We start from the raw sequence: 14,758 nt of genomic DNA, 5'->3' as shown, positions 1-14,758 counted from the left end.
GAGTGTGAGATCATGACCTGAGCTGAAGTCGACACTCAACCGACTGAGCCACCCAGGCGCCCCAATCAGTGGTTATTTTAATACATTCACAGAGCTCCAAAACTATAGCCAGTATCTAATTCTATAACATTTTTATTATCTACCAAAGAAATCCTATATCCATTATCAGTTGCTCCCCATCCTCCCCTCCCCAGACCCTGGTAGCCATGAATGTACTCTCTCTATGGATTTGCCTAAACTGGACATTTCATATACGGGCTCATACAACATATGACTTTTTGTGTCTGGCTTCTTTCACTTAGCATAATGTTTTCAAGGTTCACGCATGTTGTAGCATGTATCTGTACTTCATTCCTTTTTATGACCAAATAATATTCCATTGTGTGCATATGCCACATTTTGTTCATCCTTTATTTGATGGGCATTTGGGTTGTTTCCATATCTTGACTTTTATAAATTCTGCTGTGAACATTCATGGACAGGTTTTGGTGTGGAAATGTATTTTCATTTTTCTTGGATAGCTACCTACAGTTAGAATTGTTGGTCATACATTTAACATTTTGATGAGCTGCCACACTCTTCTTAAATGGCCACACCATTTTATGTTCCCTCAGCAATATACGTACTGTTACAATTTCTCCACAGTCTCACTAACACTTGCTATTGTCTGTCTCTTTGACTGTAGCTATCCTAGTGCATTTTACTAATTAGTAATGATGTTGAGCATCTTTGCATGTGCTTATTGGCCATTTCAATATCTTCTATGGAGAAATGTCTATTCAAAACTTTTGCTCAATTTTTAAAAATTTTTTCTTTATTTTTAAAATTTACATCCAAATTAGTTAGCATATAGTGCAATAATGATTTCAGGAGTAGATTCCTTAATGCCCCTTACCCATTTAGCCCATCCCCCCTCCCACAACCCCTCCAGCCACCCTCTGTTTGTTCTCCATATTTAAGAGTCTCTTATGTTTTTGTCCCCCTCCCTATTTTTATATTGTTTTTGCTTCCCTTCCCTTATATTCATCTGTTTTGTCTCTTAAAGTCCTCATATGAGTGAAGTCATATGATATTTTTGTCTTTCTCTGACTGATTAATTTTGCTTAGCATAATACCCTCTAGTTCCATCCACATAGTTGCAAATGGCAAGATTTCATTCTTTTTGATTGCCGAGTAATACTCCATTGAATATATAGCACATCTTCTTTATCCATTCATCCATCGACGGACATTTGGGCTCTTTCCATACTTTGGCTATTGTTGATAGTGCTGCTATAAACTTTGGGGTGAGTGTGTCCCTTCAAAGCAGCACACCTGTCTCCCTTGGATAAATACCTAGTAGTGCAATTGCTGGGTTGTAGGATAGTTCTATTTTTAATTTTTTGAGGAGTCTCCGTTCTTTTCCAGAGTGGCTGCACCAGTTTGCATTCCCACCAACAATGCCAAAGAGATCCTCTTTCTCCACATCCTCGCCAACATCTGTTGTTGCCTGAGTTGTTAATTTTAGCTATTCTGACAAGTGTGAGGTGGTATCTCATTGTGGTTTTGATTTGTATTTCCCTGATGGTGAGTGATGTTGAGCATTTTTTCATGTGTTGGTTGGCCATCTGAATGTCTTCTTTGGAGAAGTGTCTATTCATGTCTTTTGCCCATTTCCTCACTGGATTATTTGTTTTTCAGGTGTTGAGTTTGGTATGTTCTTTATAGATTTTTGATACCAACCCTTTATCTGATATGTCATTTGCACATATCTTCTCCAATACTGTTGGTTGCCTTTTAGTTTTGCTGATTGTTTTCTTCGCTGTAGACTTTTGCTCCATTTTTAATTGGGTTGTCTTTTTTTTAAATTTAATGTTTATTTGTTTATTTTGAGAGAGAGAGAGAGAGAGAGAGAGAGAGAGCGCAAGCGAGCCAGGAGGGGCAGACAGAGAGGGAGGGAGAATCCCAAGCAGACTCTGTGCTGTAAGTACAGAGCCCTACATGGAGCTCGAACCCACAGACTGTGAGATCATGACCTGAGCTGAAATCAAGAGTTGGACTCTTAACCAGGCACCCCTAATTGGGTTGTCTTGAGTTGTAACTGTTCTTTATGTTCTTTATATATTCTTGGTATAATCCCCTTATCAGCTATATGACTTACAAATATTTTCTCTCATCCTGCTTTTTTCTTTTTTAAACAGACACTATTTTTAAGAGCAGTTTTAGGTTCATGGCAAAATTCAGTGGAAAGTACACTTTCCCATATGCTCTCTGCCACCACACAATCACAGCCTCCCCCACTATCAACATTTGGCACCTGAGTGGTACATTTGTTACACTGCTCAACATACTTTAATGTATTATTATCACCCTGAGTCCATAGTTTACATTGGGTTCACTCTTGGCCTTGTACATTCTATGAGTTTTGATAAAAGGAGCCACCATTTGACATGTATCCACTACTCATACATGTATCCACATCCATCAGACAGGATAGTTTCACTGCCCTAAAACTCCTATGTGCTCTGCCTTTTCATTCCTTTCTCCCCCCTACTGTCTGGCAGCTATTGGTCTTTTTATTGTTTCCATAGTTTTGCCTTTTTTGGAATGTCATGCAGTTGGAATCATACAGTAGGTAGCCTTTTCAGTTTGGCTTCTTTGCTTGGCAATATACATTTAAGGCTGCGTCATGTCTTTGTGGCTTGATAGCTCATTTCTTTTTAGCACTGAATAATATCCCACTGTTTGGATGTCCCATAGTTTGTTTATCCATTTGCCTACTTATAATGTACAGAAAGTTTTAAGTATGCTTTTTCCTGATCAATAAACATAGTTTGTGCTTACTGAGTAGAAGCAACTATTATGGGGGGTCAAACTATCTGGGGAGAGTTTGCCAGACCCCTGCCTTCGTTCAGCTCTGAATTGTGGTCTCTGTGGAAGACATATAAGTCAAAGATGACAGGAGCTACCAGGTGCTTCTGGGCTATGTGGGATTTAACAGCTCACAGCCCTGCTCCTGCTTAGGAACCCTGGTGATTCCTCTGCCCGTTCACATTCAGTGGTGCTACCGATTTGCACACCATTTACAGAAGACATCAGAATGAAACCACAAGGGAAATAATATTCACAATCTTGGGATGGAACTTCGAGTGAATGTTTTGGAATGATCAGCTGTAATATCTCATTGTCATAGTGGCCATTAAATAACCGCGTGTCATTGGGCACGGCCTGCTTTCATTTGCCTTTGGAACACCACTTCTCTTGTCCACTTTTGTTCAACTTCCTGTGACAGTACGGTGATACTCTTTCTCTTCTCTCATTTTTGAATTTTGTTTCTTTTGATAAATATGTATACTTATAGGATGCGTGTAATTACCAAGCTTCTATTACATTTGCTCTATCACATTTTGGTTTCTTGTGCCTCATCATAGTCTTCCACAGGGATTGAAACTTGGTTTAAGTAGAAATATGTAATTACCATTCTTGTGTGGCCACTTGCTTAAGAGAGGGTGTACTAGAAATGTTGACTGAGTTTCACATCATTGTGAAGACTTCTTTTGTGAAGATCCCACTTTATTTCACTTGATATGCCATGATAGTATGTTTGCAGATTTAATGGAACAAGTTGATGAACTGAATGGGAATATTGCTGTTGATTCCTTTTCTCTTCAGGATAATGTCCCAGTTATGTTTTGGAAATTAGTCAGGAACTTTGAAACACTACCATGTTGACTCTTTAGTTTTTGAAATCTGGATGATTCAACATACTATGTCTTGTCTGTTCGCCTTAAATGTGGAATGGTTAAAACTACTCTGTAACTAGGTTTAAGACAAGGTAAGGGAGCACAACTCTTATGACTGTTAGTGCGTTGGTTATTTGCCCAGATCAGGCCTTCTCTCATGAATGTGTGACTTATCACTTGGTAATAATTACCTCTAAGATTATGAGGCTTCACTTGCCCTTTTTGGATGATGTAAAACAGACATCTCTATAATCCAAAGAAGAGACGCTGTTCACATTTAAATCCCACCTTCTGATTCATTGAAGAGTTTAGGAAGAAACCTGACAAAAGTAGGTAACTTTGTGCCTCTTCAACAGAGAGATGGAGATCTTCCAACTTCAAAGAAGAAACGCCAGGCAGGGGAAAAGATCATGTACACTTTAGTCTCAGTACCCCATGGAAACGATATTGCATCCCTCTTTGAACTGGATGCCACAACTCTTCAGAGAGCTGACTGCCTGGTCCCAAGGTAAAAACAATTATATGTGTACGGCTAAATAATAACATTTCTTTGAGTGATTGTAGTGGGAGGTAAGGAATGAAAATACAACGTTAATGGAACTTTTGTGATATCAGTGGAGTAAGCATAAGTGAACTAGTGTGTAAAAACCATGCTTCTCTTGTGAGAAGATTAACATAGTTTGTTTTATTCTCATAAATAATTAAAATGTGCAGGACCGAAGAAACTGTGAAAAATTCATGACGATTATTTATTCTTATTACTGGTATGGCCTTTGCTTTCTAACATGAAAAACAATCTAGGGGAATTTCTATTAATCCTTATATCATTTATTTCTATTATGTCAAATTTCAGATTTCATTCATTCATCCATTCATTCATTCATCCATGTGTTCATTTCTTTAGTCATTCAGTCAACAAACCTTTACTGAACTTAACAGACATTGCCCTTGACACTGGGAAGTGAACAGTGAACAAACTGGTTCTATACTTAATTTCAAATGAGGAATAGAGACAATAGAAAAATAAACATAAAATACCGGAGCAGGTAATAAAACTGCTTTGAAAAAAAACTGCAGAGTTGTATTAGGTATTAGTGTTCAGAAATGGCCTCTCTAATTTAGGATATTTGGGACCTAAGTGCGAGAGGGATGGGGAAGTGGAATTGGTAATGAGGTAGCCAGAACATAAGGTAAGAGAATGTCTTACCTTCTTTTTTTTAAGTATTCTTTTTTTAAATGTTTATTCATATTTTGAGAGAAAGAGAGAGAGAGAGAGAGAAAGAACACAAGCAAGGGAGGAGCAGAGAGGGAGGGAGACACAGATATCAAAGCAGGCTCCAGGCTCTGAGCTGTCAGCACAGAGCCAGATGCGGGGCTTGAACCCACAGACTGTGAGATCATGACCTGAGTTGAAGTAGGACACTTAACCAATTCAGCTATCCAGGAGCCCCTGTGCTATTTTACAGTTTTGAAAATCAGTCTCTATTGCACCTGCCTTTATGAATGAACAAAGTCATGATGCTGATTGAGCCTCTCTCTTTCCTGGAGCCCCTTGGCATTTTATTTGGGTCTTATTGGTCTTAATGCTTTTTGCCTCCTGTTGTAGGATTTATTTATGTCTTATATTTCCTACTTAACTCTCAGCAGCTTGGAGGCAGAGAACTTATCACAATGCTTTTGTTTTAGCAGGTATTTTATACATATTTGTTAAAGAAATGATAATAATAAAAGGTCACTAAGATGATAATGTTTGAGTTGGATCAAGTTCTAGCTGTCCTTTCTCAGTATTCCCTCACAGTTCATACACAGTTGGTTCTGTTTTTTTTCCCAGTACACTGAAATAGCAAATACCGAGCCATTGCTCCTAGAAGACATGAAGGATTAGGTTCCTATGAGCCTCTGGTCACAATATTTTCATCAGTCAATAACACGTAATCTTGTGCTGTGTGTATTTTTGTTTAAAGACACCTTATTTTTTTTTTTATCTATTGTTGAATCATTAACGTTAAACTAACAGTCATCAGCACCGTATCATGCTTGAATGAAGCTTATCTAACATAAGTATTTTCTCCATAAGGCACATCACAGTCTTGTCCTTAGGAACACTGGACAGCACTGCAGCACTATGCCTGAGGCTGTTTTAAACAGCAGACTCATCAACAAAAAGCACAGAAATCTGGAAAAACATGGGACTGGATAGATCATGAAAAGGATGCTTATTTATAGTCGGAGCAGAAACGAGATGGCAGAATGTTGCCTTGTTCAGCCTCACTGGAAATGTGCACAGTGGGGACTCAAATTTTTTGCCATTCTGTTCATGTCCAAGAATGATTGCAAAAGTGCCCTGACTATTGGTTTTGGGGTTACAAATACATTTTAGGGAATAGCTGAATTCATAAGTGCAGAATCCATAAATAATGAAGATTGGCTGTATATACTTTTTTTTTCTTCCTAAGGCCACTACTGTATTTTTTCAATTATTATTTTTAAATATAATTTATAGTCAAATTGGTTTCCATACAATACCCAGTGCTAATCCCAAGTGCCCTCCTCCATGCCCATCACCCACTTTTCCCTCTCCCCCAACCCTCATCAACCCTCAGTTTGTTCTCAGTCCTTAAGAATCTCTTATGGTTTGCCTTCCTCCCTCTCTAACTTTTTTTTCCCTTTCCTTCCCCTCCCCCATGGTCTTCTGTTAAGTTTCCCAAGATCCACATATGAGTGAAAACATATGGTATCTGTCTTTCTCTGTATGATTTATTTCACTCAGCATAATACCCTCCGGTTCCATCCATGTTGCTATAAATGGCAACATTTCATTCTTTCTCATTACCAAGTAGTATTCCATTGTACATATAAACCACAACTTTTTTTCTTTACTTTTTTCATATTTATTTTCAAAAGTAAACATGTTGTTAGAGATGCGATGGAAGAGGCATGGGGATACAGAAGGGCACTAACATGCTGGTGTTTTCCCTTTTGCAAGCTAACAACTGACCCACCCTAACAGAAAAGATGAAGGTTAAAAGAAGAAATCTACTTGTCAACTTTGACCAAGTTCTACAAGAACAGTTGCCCCCAAAATCATAATGAGAGTCTCTCACTGAAAGAATACTTTTGCACGCAAATGATTACGCTACAGAAACTACGATCAGACAGCTGTGTTAACTGACATGGCCACTCAGTCAGTGGTTCTCAAATCAGCATTGCCTGGAGAGGCAGCTAAAATATTCATTGTTGGCCCTACGTTTGGAGTTTCTGATTCAGTGAACTGGGATGAAAGCCTCAGAATTTGTATTTCTAACAAGTGCCCAGGTGATGCTGTTACCACTGGTCCAGGGACCACACTTTGAGAACCACTGGTCTAGGTAATAATACCACACGTTTTGAAGTAGTCTTTGGTTCAGAACTTTTTCCTTAAACCAGACTGACCTATACTTGAGTCAACTAGTCTTTAATATATTCATATCATGTATGAAACTGTTAAATATGTTAATATATAAGTGTGCTAATTTTTAATCATCTGTTTTTTGTATTATTTTGCTTTTAGGAACTCATACGTTCGGTTAAGGCATTTATGTACCAACACGTGGGTAACAAGTACCAGTATCCCCATAGACACAGATGAAGAGAGGCCTGTTATGTTAAAGGTAAATGTTTTTGAGAATTGTTTGATGCTTTTGAAGTTTATTTATTTTGAGAGAGACAGAGACAATGTGAGCAGGGGAGGGGCAGAGAGAGAGAGAGAGAGGAGAGAGAGAGAGAGAGAGAGAGAGAGAGAGAGAGAGAATCCCAAGGAGGCTCTGTGCTGCCAGCCCAGAGCCCAATGCGGGGCTGGAACCCACAAAGCCGTGAGATCGTGACCTGAGCTGAAGCCAACAGTTGGGTGCTTACCCGACTGAGTCACCCAGGCACCCTATGAGAACTGTTTAATTTTTAGACAAATGTTGTATGATTAGGATCAGGGGTGATTGACATGTCCCTTACAATGTGTCCTTACCAATATTAGAGATTATTACAAGCCATTTCCTCAAGTATTCATTTTGCCAGTTGCTTAGGTAGCTGAACTAAGTGGCTTGGCTGCAGTGGGGCTGTGATTCAGGAGGATGCTAGCACAGATACCAAAAGCGTGGGAGCAGCATGTAGAAAGGGGAGAAGATTCCAGGAGTACATTCTCTCTATTCTGTTGACACTGAAGCAAAGGACAAGTGTGCAAGGATGTGTTTCTAGTGGGCTTTGGGAACAAGGCAGGAATGGGCATGGAAAATCTGTGTGTCCCTTCAGTCTTTCATAGTGGATGATGCAAGTGGGAATTATTGTATTTGGATGATCTATTCCTGTCTTGTACTTCTTTTTTTTAAGTATTTATTTATTTGTTTTAGAGAGGGGGGTGAGAGTGGAAGAGGGAGAGGGAGAGAGTATCCCAGGCAGGCTCCACGCTCAGCATGGAGCCCCATGCAGGGCTCTATCTCATGACCTTGAGGTCATGACCTGAGAGGAAATCAGGAGTCAGACGCTTAACCGACTGAGCTACCCAGACGCCCCTGTCTTATATTTCTTAAACAATATTAAGATGTGTTAGTACCAGAAAAATATTGCAGATTTTAAAAAACAACTAATCTTAGTGTAAAAAACACATTGCAGATTGGAACCTGCCAAACAAAAGAAGATAAAGAAGCATTTGCCATTGTGTCTGTCCCGCTGTCTGAGGTCCGAGACTTAGACTTTGCCAATGATGCAAATAAAGTGCTGGCGACCACAGTTAAAAAGCTGGAAAATGGTACAATAACTCAGAATGAAAGGAGGTTAGTAATTTTGTTAAATGGCTCTTAAGTCATCAAGAGTCAGTTATCAACTCTTGTGGTAAGCCTCAAGTGAATGAATGGCTCTAAGGGGATATTTAGAATGGTCTCCCTAGCGGCACACCTGCTTCTGAATGAGTGGATCATGGTGAGCGAATGAAAATGGGGACTTTAAAATCTGGTTGAATATTCACTTTTTTCCATTTTAGCTGGGCTTGGAGGTATTTATTTATTGAAAAAAATTTTTTTAACGTTTATTTATTTTTGAGACAGAGATAGAGCATGAACGGGGGAGGGTCAGAGAGAGAGGGAGACACAGAATCCGAAACAGGCTCCAGGCTCTGAGCTGTCAGCACAGAGCCCGACGCGGGGCTTGAACTCATGGACTGTGAGATCATGACCTGAGCTAAAGTCGGATGCTCAACCGACTGAGCCACCCAGGCGCCCTGCTTGGAGTTGTTTTTTTGTTTGCTGATCTTTCCTTTTAAATGTTTCATAAAAAACTCGTAATACTTTTGTTGGGCTTCATTTAATATTTGGATTTAAGAGTTCTAAAAGTCCTAAAAGAAGTTTTATGTTTTTCTATCTTATTTATGCAAGACACGTTCATCTGTTCAGGTACCATGAAATAAATATGCCAGGACATAATCTGCAGGGTGCAGCACTCTGCCCTTACAACTCCTGCAGAGAAACTGGATCCTCAATTCTTCAGCTCTGGTTCTGGAAATGGTTGAGAAAGAGAATGATCCTGATAGCTCTCAATGATATCATTCCTATTTTGTGTTGGTACTGTAAACATATTTTATGTACTCCTTCAAACAGTCCTGAGATGGACATTATTCTCATTTTATGTAAGTGGGGGATTCGATCATGTGTGGTTTTGTTTTTGAATTTTTTAAAATGTTTTATTTATTTCTGTGAGATAGAGGGAGAGTGGGGGAGGGACATGGGGGGTGGGCAGAAGGTCCAAAGTAGGCTCTGCACTGAGAGCAGCAAGCCTGATGTGGGGCTGGAAGTCACGAACTCTGGGATCATGACCTGAGCTGAAGTTGGAGGTTCAACCGACTGAACCACCCAAATGCCCCCAGTCGTGTGCGTTTTTCAAGTCTCTGTGTTTTCAGTGCTCCAGAACACAAGCCTTTTTTATATATCCCCCACCTTGATGATCTGCTGCATACCTTTACATTTGAACAAGAGAAAGCTTTTTACCAATTTCGCAGGCATTCATATGGAGCTCTCAGGACTGGGATGACCAGGACTGACCAGGGATGAGGGATCGTGCATTTTTATTGTTCCTGCTTCTTTCCCCACTGTTTTACAGTGAGAAACATCAGAGCAAAGAGAAATATGCTTGAGAAATATGAAGTTGCAATTATTGATCTTGATTTAGTAGTTTTAGAAAAGTCATCTCCTATCACAATTCACTCAAAGCTGCCTGTCAATACAATGGAACTTCTTGGCATAGTTGAGTGTTTTTATATTATTTTCTCTGTTTTAGAATTCAATATAAAATTCTATCTGAAAATACCCTCACAACTCTGACTTTTTTTCTCTCTGGAGAATGAAGTTATTATTAGATCTTCTCTTACTCAAAACCAGAAAGAATGATACAAGGTCAAAGGGGAGGTGTTAGAATATTGCAGATCTAGCTCAAAATGCCTGTGTTGTTTGAATTCTCTCTCATGGCTTCCCCTTTACTTGCCCCAGGAATGGGCTCTGGAGGCACAAGCTCCTGTGTTATGCCCCAGGATCCTCAATCTCCGATAGTTTTCAGTGGAGTTTCTGATCTTATTGTGCATAGTTGCACCAACAAAATAGAGAGTCTTGGGGACATGGTGGGGGTGGGAGAGGAGGGAAAGTGGAGGCGGGGTTAACTGCTTTTCAGTTAGTGACGCATGTAATCGTAAACCAGAATTTCTGCACCATGTGTTAGTTTTGAGGGTACAGAAAAAGATGTGGGGTTCCTCAGCAGCATTTACAGTTTGGAGATGTAATTAATTCATGTTTATTGAGCTCCTGGTATATGCCTGGCCCTGGGCCAGGCAGCATGCACATGCACTGATAATGTGGTAGTGAACAGCACAGACTACGGCCGCGTCTTCACTCTGTTTACTGGTTTGAGGTTGGTTCCGAGTCCCCAGGATGGAAGCTCAGTATCTAGAATAGTGGTCACCCCACATGGGATCACCGGATCAGATATCCTTGGGTTTTTGTTTGTTTCTTTGTTTCAGATCAGATACCTTTGTCATTCAAAGTTAACATCTTCCTTAGCAACATCATTTTTCCTTAACTTTTACTTGCCTGATAGTAAAGTCGCCACACTGGCTGCCTTTTGGTTAGTGTTTCTCTGGTGCTTCTTTTTGAGTATCAATTTATTTCAGATTTCCTGGTCATTTTGTTTTAGTGATGTGTCTTGTGAGCGGCAGAGAGCTAGATTTTATTTTATTTTATTTTATTTTATTTTATTTTATTTTATTTTATTTATTTTTTTGAGAGCTAGATTTTAAAAATCTAATCTGATCTCTTTCTTTTCTCCCTCTACTTGTGCAGTTTGTTCTCTCAGTCCTCAGATCACTTTCTTGGCTGCTCAGAATGATTTGGTATTTATCTAGCTATGTTCGAGGCATGAGACAAGCATAGGGTCCCCCTACTACTCCACTGTCTTAACTCCTCACCTAATCTGATCCCTTTTGTCTGGAGCCTTCATCTTCCGGTATTTCGCCAAAAAGACCAACACAAAGGGAAAGAGTTGAGGCACGGCTGTGTGCTCTCAGGTCTCTTAGAAACCTGGAGTGCTTCCTTCAGCCACATATATGAGAATCGGCAAGAAAGATGATAGTGTAGACATCAGGGGAATTGGCTCTGTTTAAAAAGGAACACCCCACAGATGTTACCATGGCAAAACTGGAAGAGTCTACAGTGTTACCCAGCATGCTGTTGACGTTGTTGTAAACAAACAAGTTAAGGACAAGATTCTTGCCAAGAGAATTAATGTACCTATTGAGCATATGAAGCACTCAAAGAGCAGAGATAGTTTCCTGAAGGGTGTGAAGGAAAATGATCAGACTAAGAAGGAAGAGGAAGAGATAGATACTTGGGTTCAACTGAAGCACATGCTGCTCCACCCAGAGAAGACACGCTTTGCGAGAAGCAGTGGGGAAGAGTCTGCACTGATGGAACCCATTCCCTGTGAATCTGTGGCATGATATGTGTAAAAAAAAAAAAAAAAAAAGAAAAGACCTCAAGACTGCAAAAATAATTACAAAAATGGAATCTGATCATCTTTCAATTATTTCGCATTTAATAAATGTTTGGGTTTATTCTATCTTTTTTTTCTTGATGTAGCTTTTTTTTTGTCTGTTCCCTCTCTTGCTTCTTTCTGTTAGGTTGATAAAGCTGGTAAATTCTCCTCATTTTTTCTTTTCCTCTACTGGTTTAGAAGCTTTAGGTCCTATTGCTGTTCTCTAGCAATTGCATTATGACTATTCTTGCCATACATTTTAGCTGCATATTCTTTCTTATAAAATTTGAAGTTATTAAACCTTTCTTCTTCTCATGGGAGTAAAGTACCTCAGAATGGTTTAATTATGCACTGATATTCTCCTTCTCATCTTTCTTGGAATATTTGTCTAGAATCATAGTTCTGTGTTCATCCTTTTCATTAAAATTTTTTTTTCTAATAGTTGATATCTACAAAGGAGTAAATGTGTCATATAAATTATGATGTACCCCCTTTTTTATTAAAAGTTTTAATTCCTAAAAATTATTTTTACTGTGAATTGTATTTCTTGTTATCTTTTACTTCTTCAGCTCGCTTTTATTTCTTGCTTCTCATGTCTTCTCTCTGGGCTCACTTTTCTTTTTGCTGAAATTTATTCTTTAAAACATTTGGTTAGGGTCTGTGGGTTATAAATCTCAGTTTTTAAATATATGAAAAAATCTTTGTTTTACTTCCACTCTTACGTGCTACTTTATGTGTTAGAATTTTAGCTCGGCAGTTATTTTCCTTTAGTAAAGTTATAAGGTAATGATTTTCTGACATATTTTGTTGCCATTAAGAAGTTTTTTGCTGATAGAATTGTTACCTTATTGGCCATTTTTCCTTTACTTTTTGGTAATTTTCTAAACTTTTTCTTTGTCTCTGATGTCCTGAAGTTTTACTATGATGTGTTTACAAGGAAATTGAAAAAAAATTAATGTTTCTTTATTTTTGAGAGAGAGGGAGAGAGAGACAGAGGGAGGCAGAGAGAGACAGAGAGAGAGAGAGAGCGACAGAGAGAAAGAAAGAAAGGCAGAGAGAGGGAGACACAGTCTTCAAAGCAGGCTGTAGGCTCTGAGCTGTCAGCAGAGAGCCCGACATGGCACTCACACTCATGAACCGTGAGATCATGACCTGAGCCAAAGTCAGACCCTTCACCAACTGAGCCACCCAGGTGCTCCTACAAGGAAATTTTTTAACACACTTTTAAAACTTGAGGTGGAGTTGGTGTACAACATTATATTAGTTTTGGGTTTACAACCTAACTATTTGATATTTGTGTTTATTGTGAAATCGTCACCACGATAAGTCTAGTTAACATCTGTCACCATACAGAGTCACAACATTTTTTTTCTTGTATTGAGAACTTTAAGGATTTACTCTCGCAGCAACTTTCAAATACAGTATTATTAACTGTCACCACTATGCTGTACGTTACACACCCAGGGCTTATTTGTTTTATAACTGAAAGTCTGTACCTTTTGACTTCCTTCACCCATCTCACCCACCCACTACCCTTCACCTCTGGCCACGACCAATCTGTTCTCTGTGTCTGTGAATTTATGTTTAATTATTATTATTATTTTTTTACACAAGGAAGTTTTATTTTTGTTTTTCCCACCTGATATTTAAGGTATGCTTTTAGTCTGTATACTTAGATCTTTCTTTAATTCTGAAAAGTTTTCTGGTATTTTCTTTCAGATGTTACTTCTTTACCTTTTCCCTCTCTTGTCTCTTTTGGAACTCCTATTAAATGCATGTTGGATCCTCTTAATTCATCCTCTTTATCTTTTCACTTTCCTTTTATCATTTGCCTTTTTATATCTCTCTGTGCTGCTTTCTGCATTGATTTTTTATATTGTCTTATAAATCAATAATTTTTCTTTGTGTATAGAATAGTTTACCTTTGTGAATTAGATTTTTGTTGAAATGATTATAATTTTTTTCTTGAGAGACAGAGAGGGACAGAGTACATGGGGGGAAGGGCAGAGAGAGAGGGAGACACAGAATCTGAAGCAGGCTCCAGGCTCCCAGCTATCAGCATAGAGCCTGACGTGGGGCTCAAACTCACAGACCGCGAGATCATGACCTGAGCCGAAGTCAGATGCACAACCGACTGAGCCACCCAGGCGCCCCATCTTTCTTTATCTCTTTGGTGATTGAAAAGACTTATTTAAAAGTTATTTTGAAATTGTTCTGTTACCTGCATTTTGTTGGTAATGAATCGACCTCTTGATTTTTTACATGTGATGGGACTGGCCTTCTTTATGTCCATTTTCCTCACGTGCTTTGGAATTTGAATATGCAGGCTCTTCTTAAGTGGCTGTTTTTTGCTTTTCCTTTCTCTACTTTTGCTGATCTCCTCTGTCAGTCTTATGGTTGAGAACAGAGTTCCCCGTCCTATGGTAATTTGAGGCTTCAGCTGTTGACCTCACAGGTGGCTAGGTCCAGTCTTTCTGTGAGTTTCCTACCGCACAGCCAGAGCTGAAAAGGGGCCACCCAAGTTTTAAGGTTCTCTTCAGAGGTGGAAAATTCCTACTTTAATACCTGCTTTCAGATCTTGAACTTAGTTTCCTGCTCTGTGCTTCCAGTCCCAGTTATCTTGCAGGGATTGAGCATTATCCTTGCTTATCGCTGTGTCTCTCTTAGTTTGTTCCTAATCCACAAAATGTTTTGTTTTTTTAGGTATGTCTTTTAAAAACTATATCTTATTTATCGTTGCTGCATATGACAAAGCCACACAGAAAGTTTTTAGTATAAGCAAATTAATAAAATGGGGTGAATTAGTAGGACCAAACCACTTCTCAGTAAAGAATTGGAGTTTGATGGGGTGCCTGGGTGGCTTAGTCGGTTGAGCATCCGACTTTGGCTCAGGTCATTATCTCACGGCTCGTGAAGTCGAGCCCTGTGTCGGGCTCTGTGCTGACAGCTCAGAGCCTGGAGCCTGCTTTGGATTCTGTGTCTCCATCTCTCTT

At 39.2% G+C, this 14,758-nt stretch overlaps 1 protein-coding gene across 4 annotated transcripts in view; it reads left to right on the top strand.

The window, feature by feature from the left end:
• Positions 1 to 14,758, top strand: part of ITPR2 (inositol 1,4,5-trisphosphate receptor type 2) — a 489,660-nt gene that overhangs the window by 131,828 nt on the left and 343,074 nt on the right. For all 4 annotated transcript variants that reach the window (XR_009617392.3, XM_060658096.3, XM_060658095.3 and 1 more), the window contains exons 11-13: positions 4,079 to 4,230; positions 7,273 to 7,372; positions 8,367 to 8,527. Coding sequence is in view for 3 of the 4 variants with exons in the window: in XM_060658096.3 (XP_060514079.3) it covers positions 4,079 to 4,230; positions 7,273 to 7,372; positions 8,367 to 8,527 (413 nt within the window). In the remaining variant the exon portion in view is untranslated. The remainder of the gene's footprint in view (positions 1 to 4,078; positions 4,231 to 7,272; positions 7,373 to 8,366; positions 8,528 to 14,758) is intronic.

Source organism: Panthera onca, chromosome B4, assembly GCF_046562875.1.
Source record: "Panthera onca isolate mPanOnc1 chromosome B4, mPanOnc1 haplotype 2, whole genome shotgun sequence".
Lineage (NCBI taxonomy): Eukaryota > Metazoa > Chordata > Mammalia > Carnivora > Felidae > Panthera > Panthera onca.
Note: the sequence above shows the minus strand (reverse complement) of the source record. Positions and strands in the feature narration are given on the sequence as shown.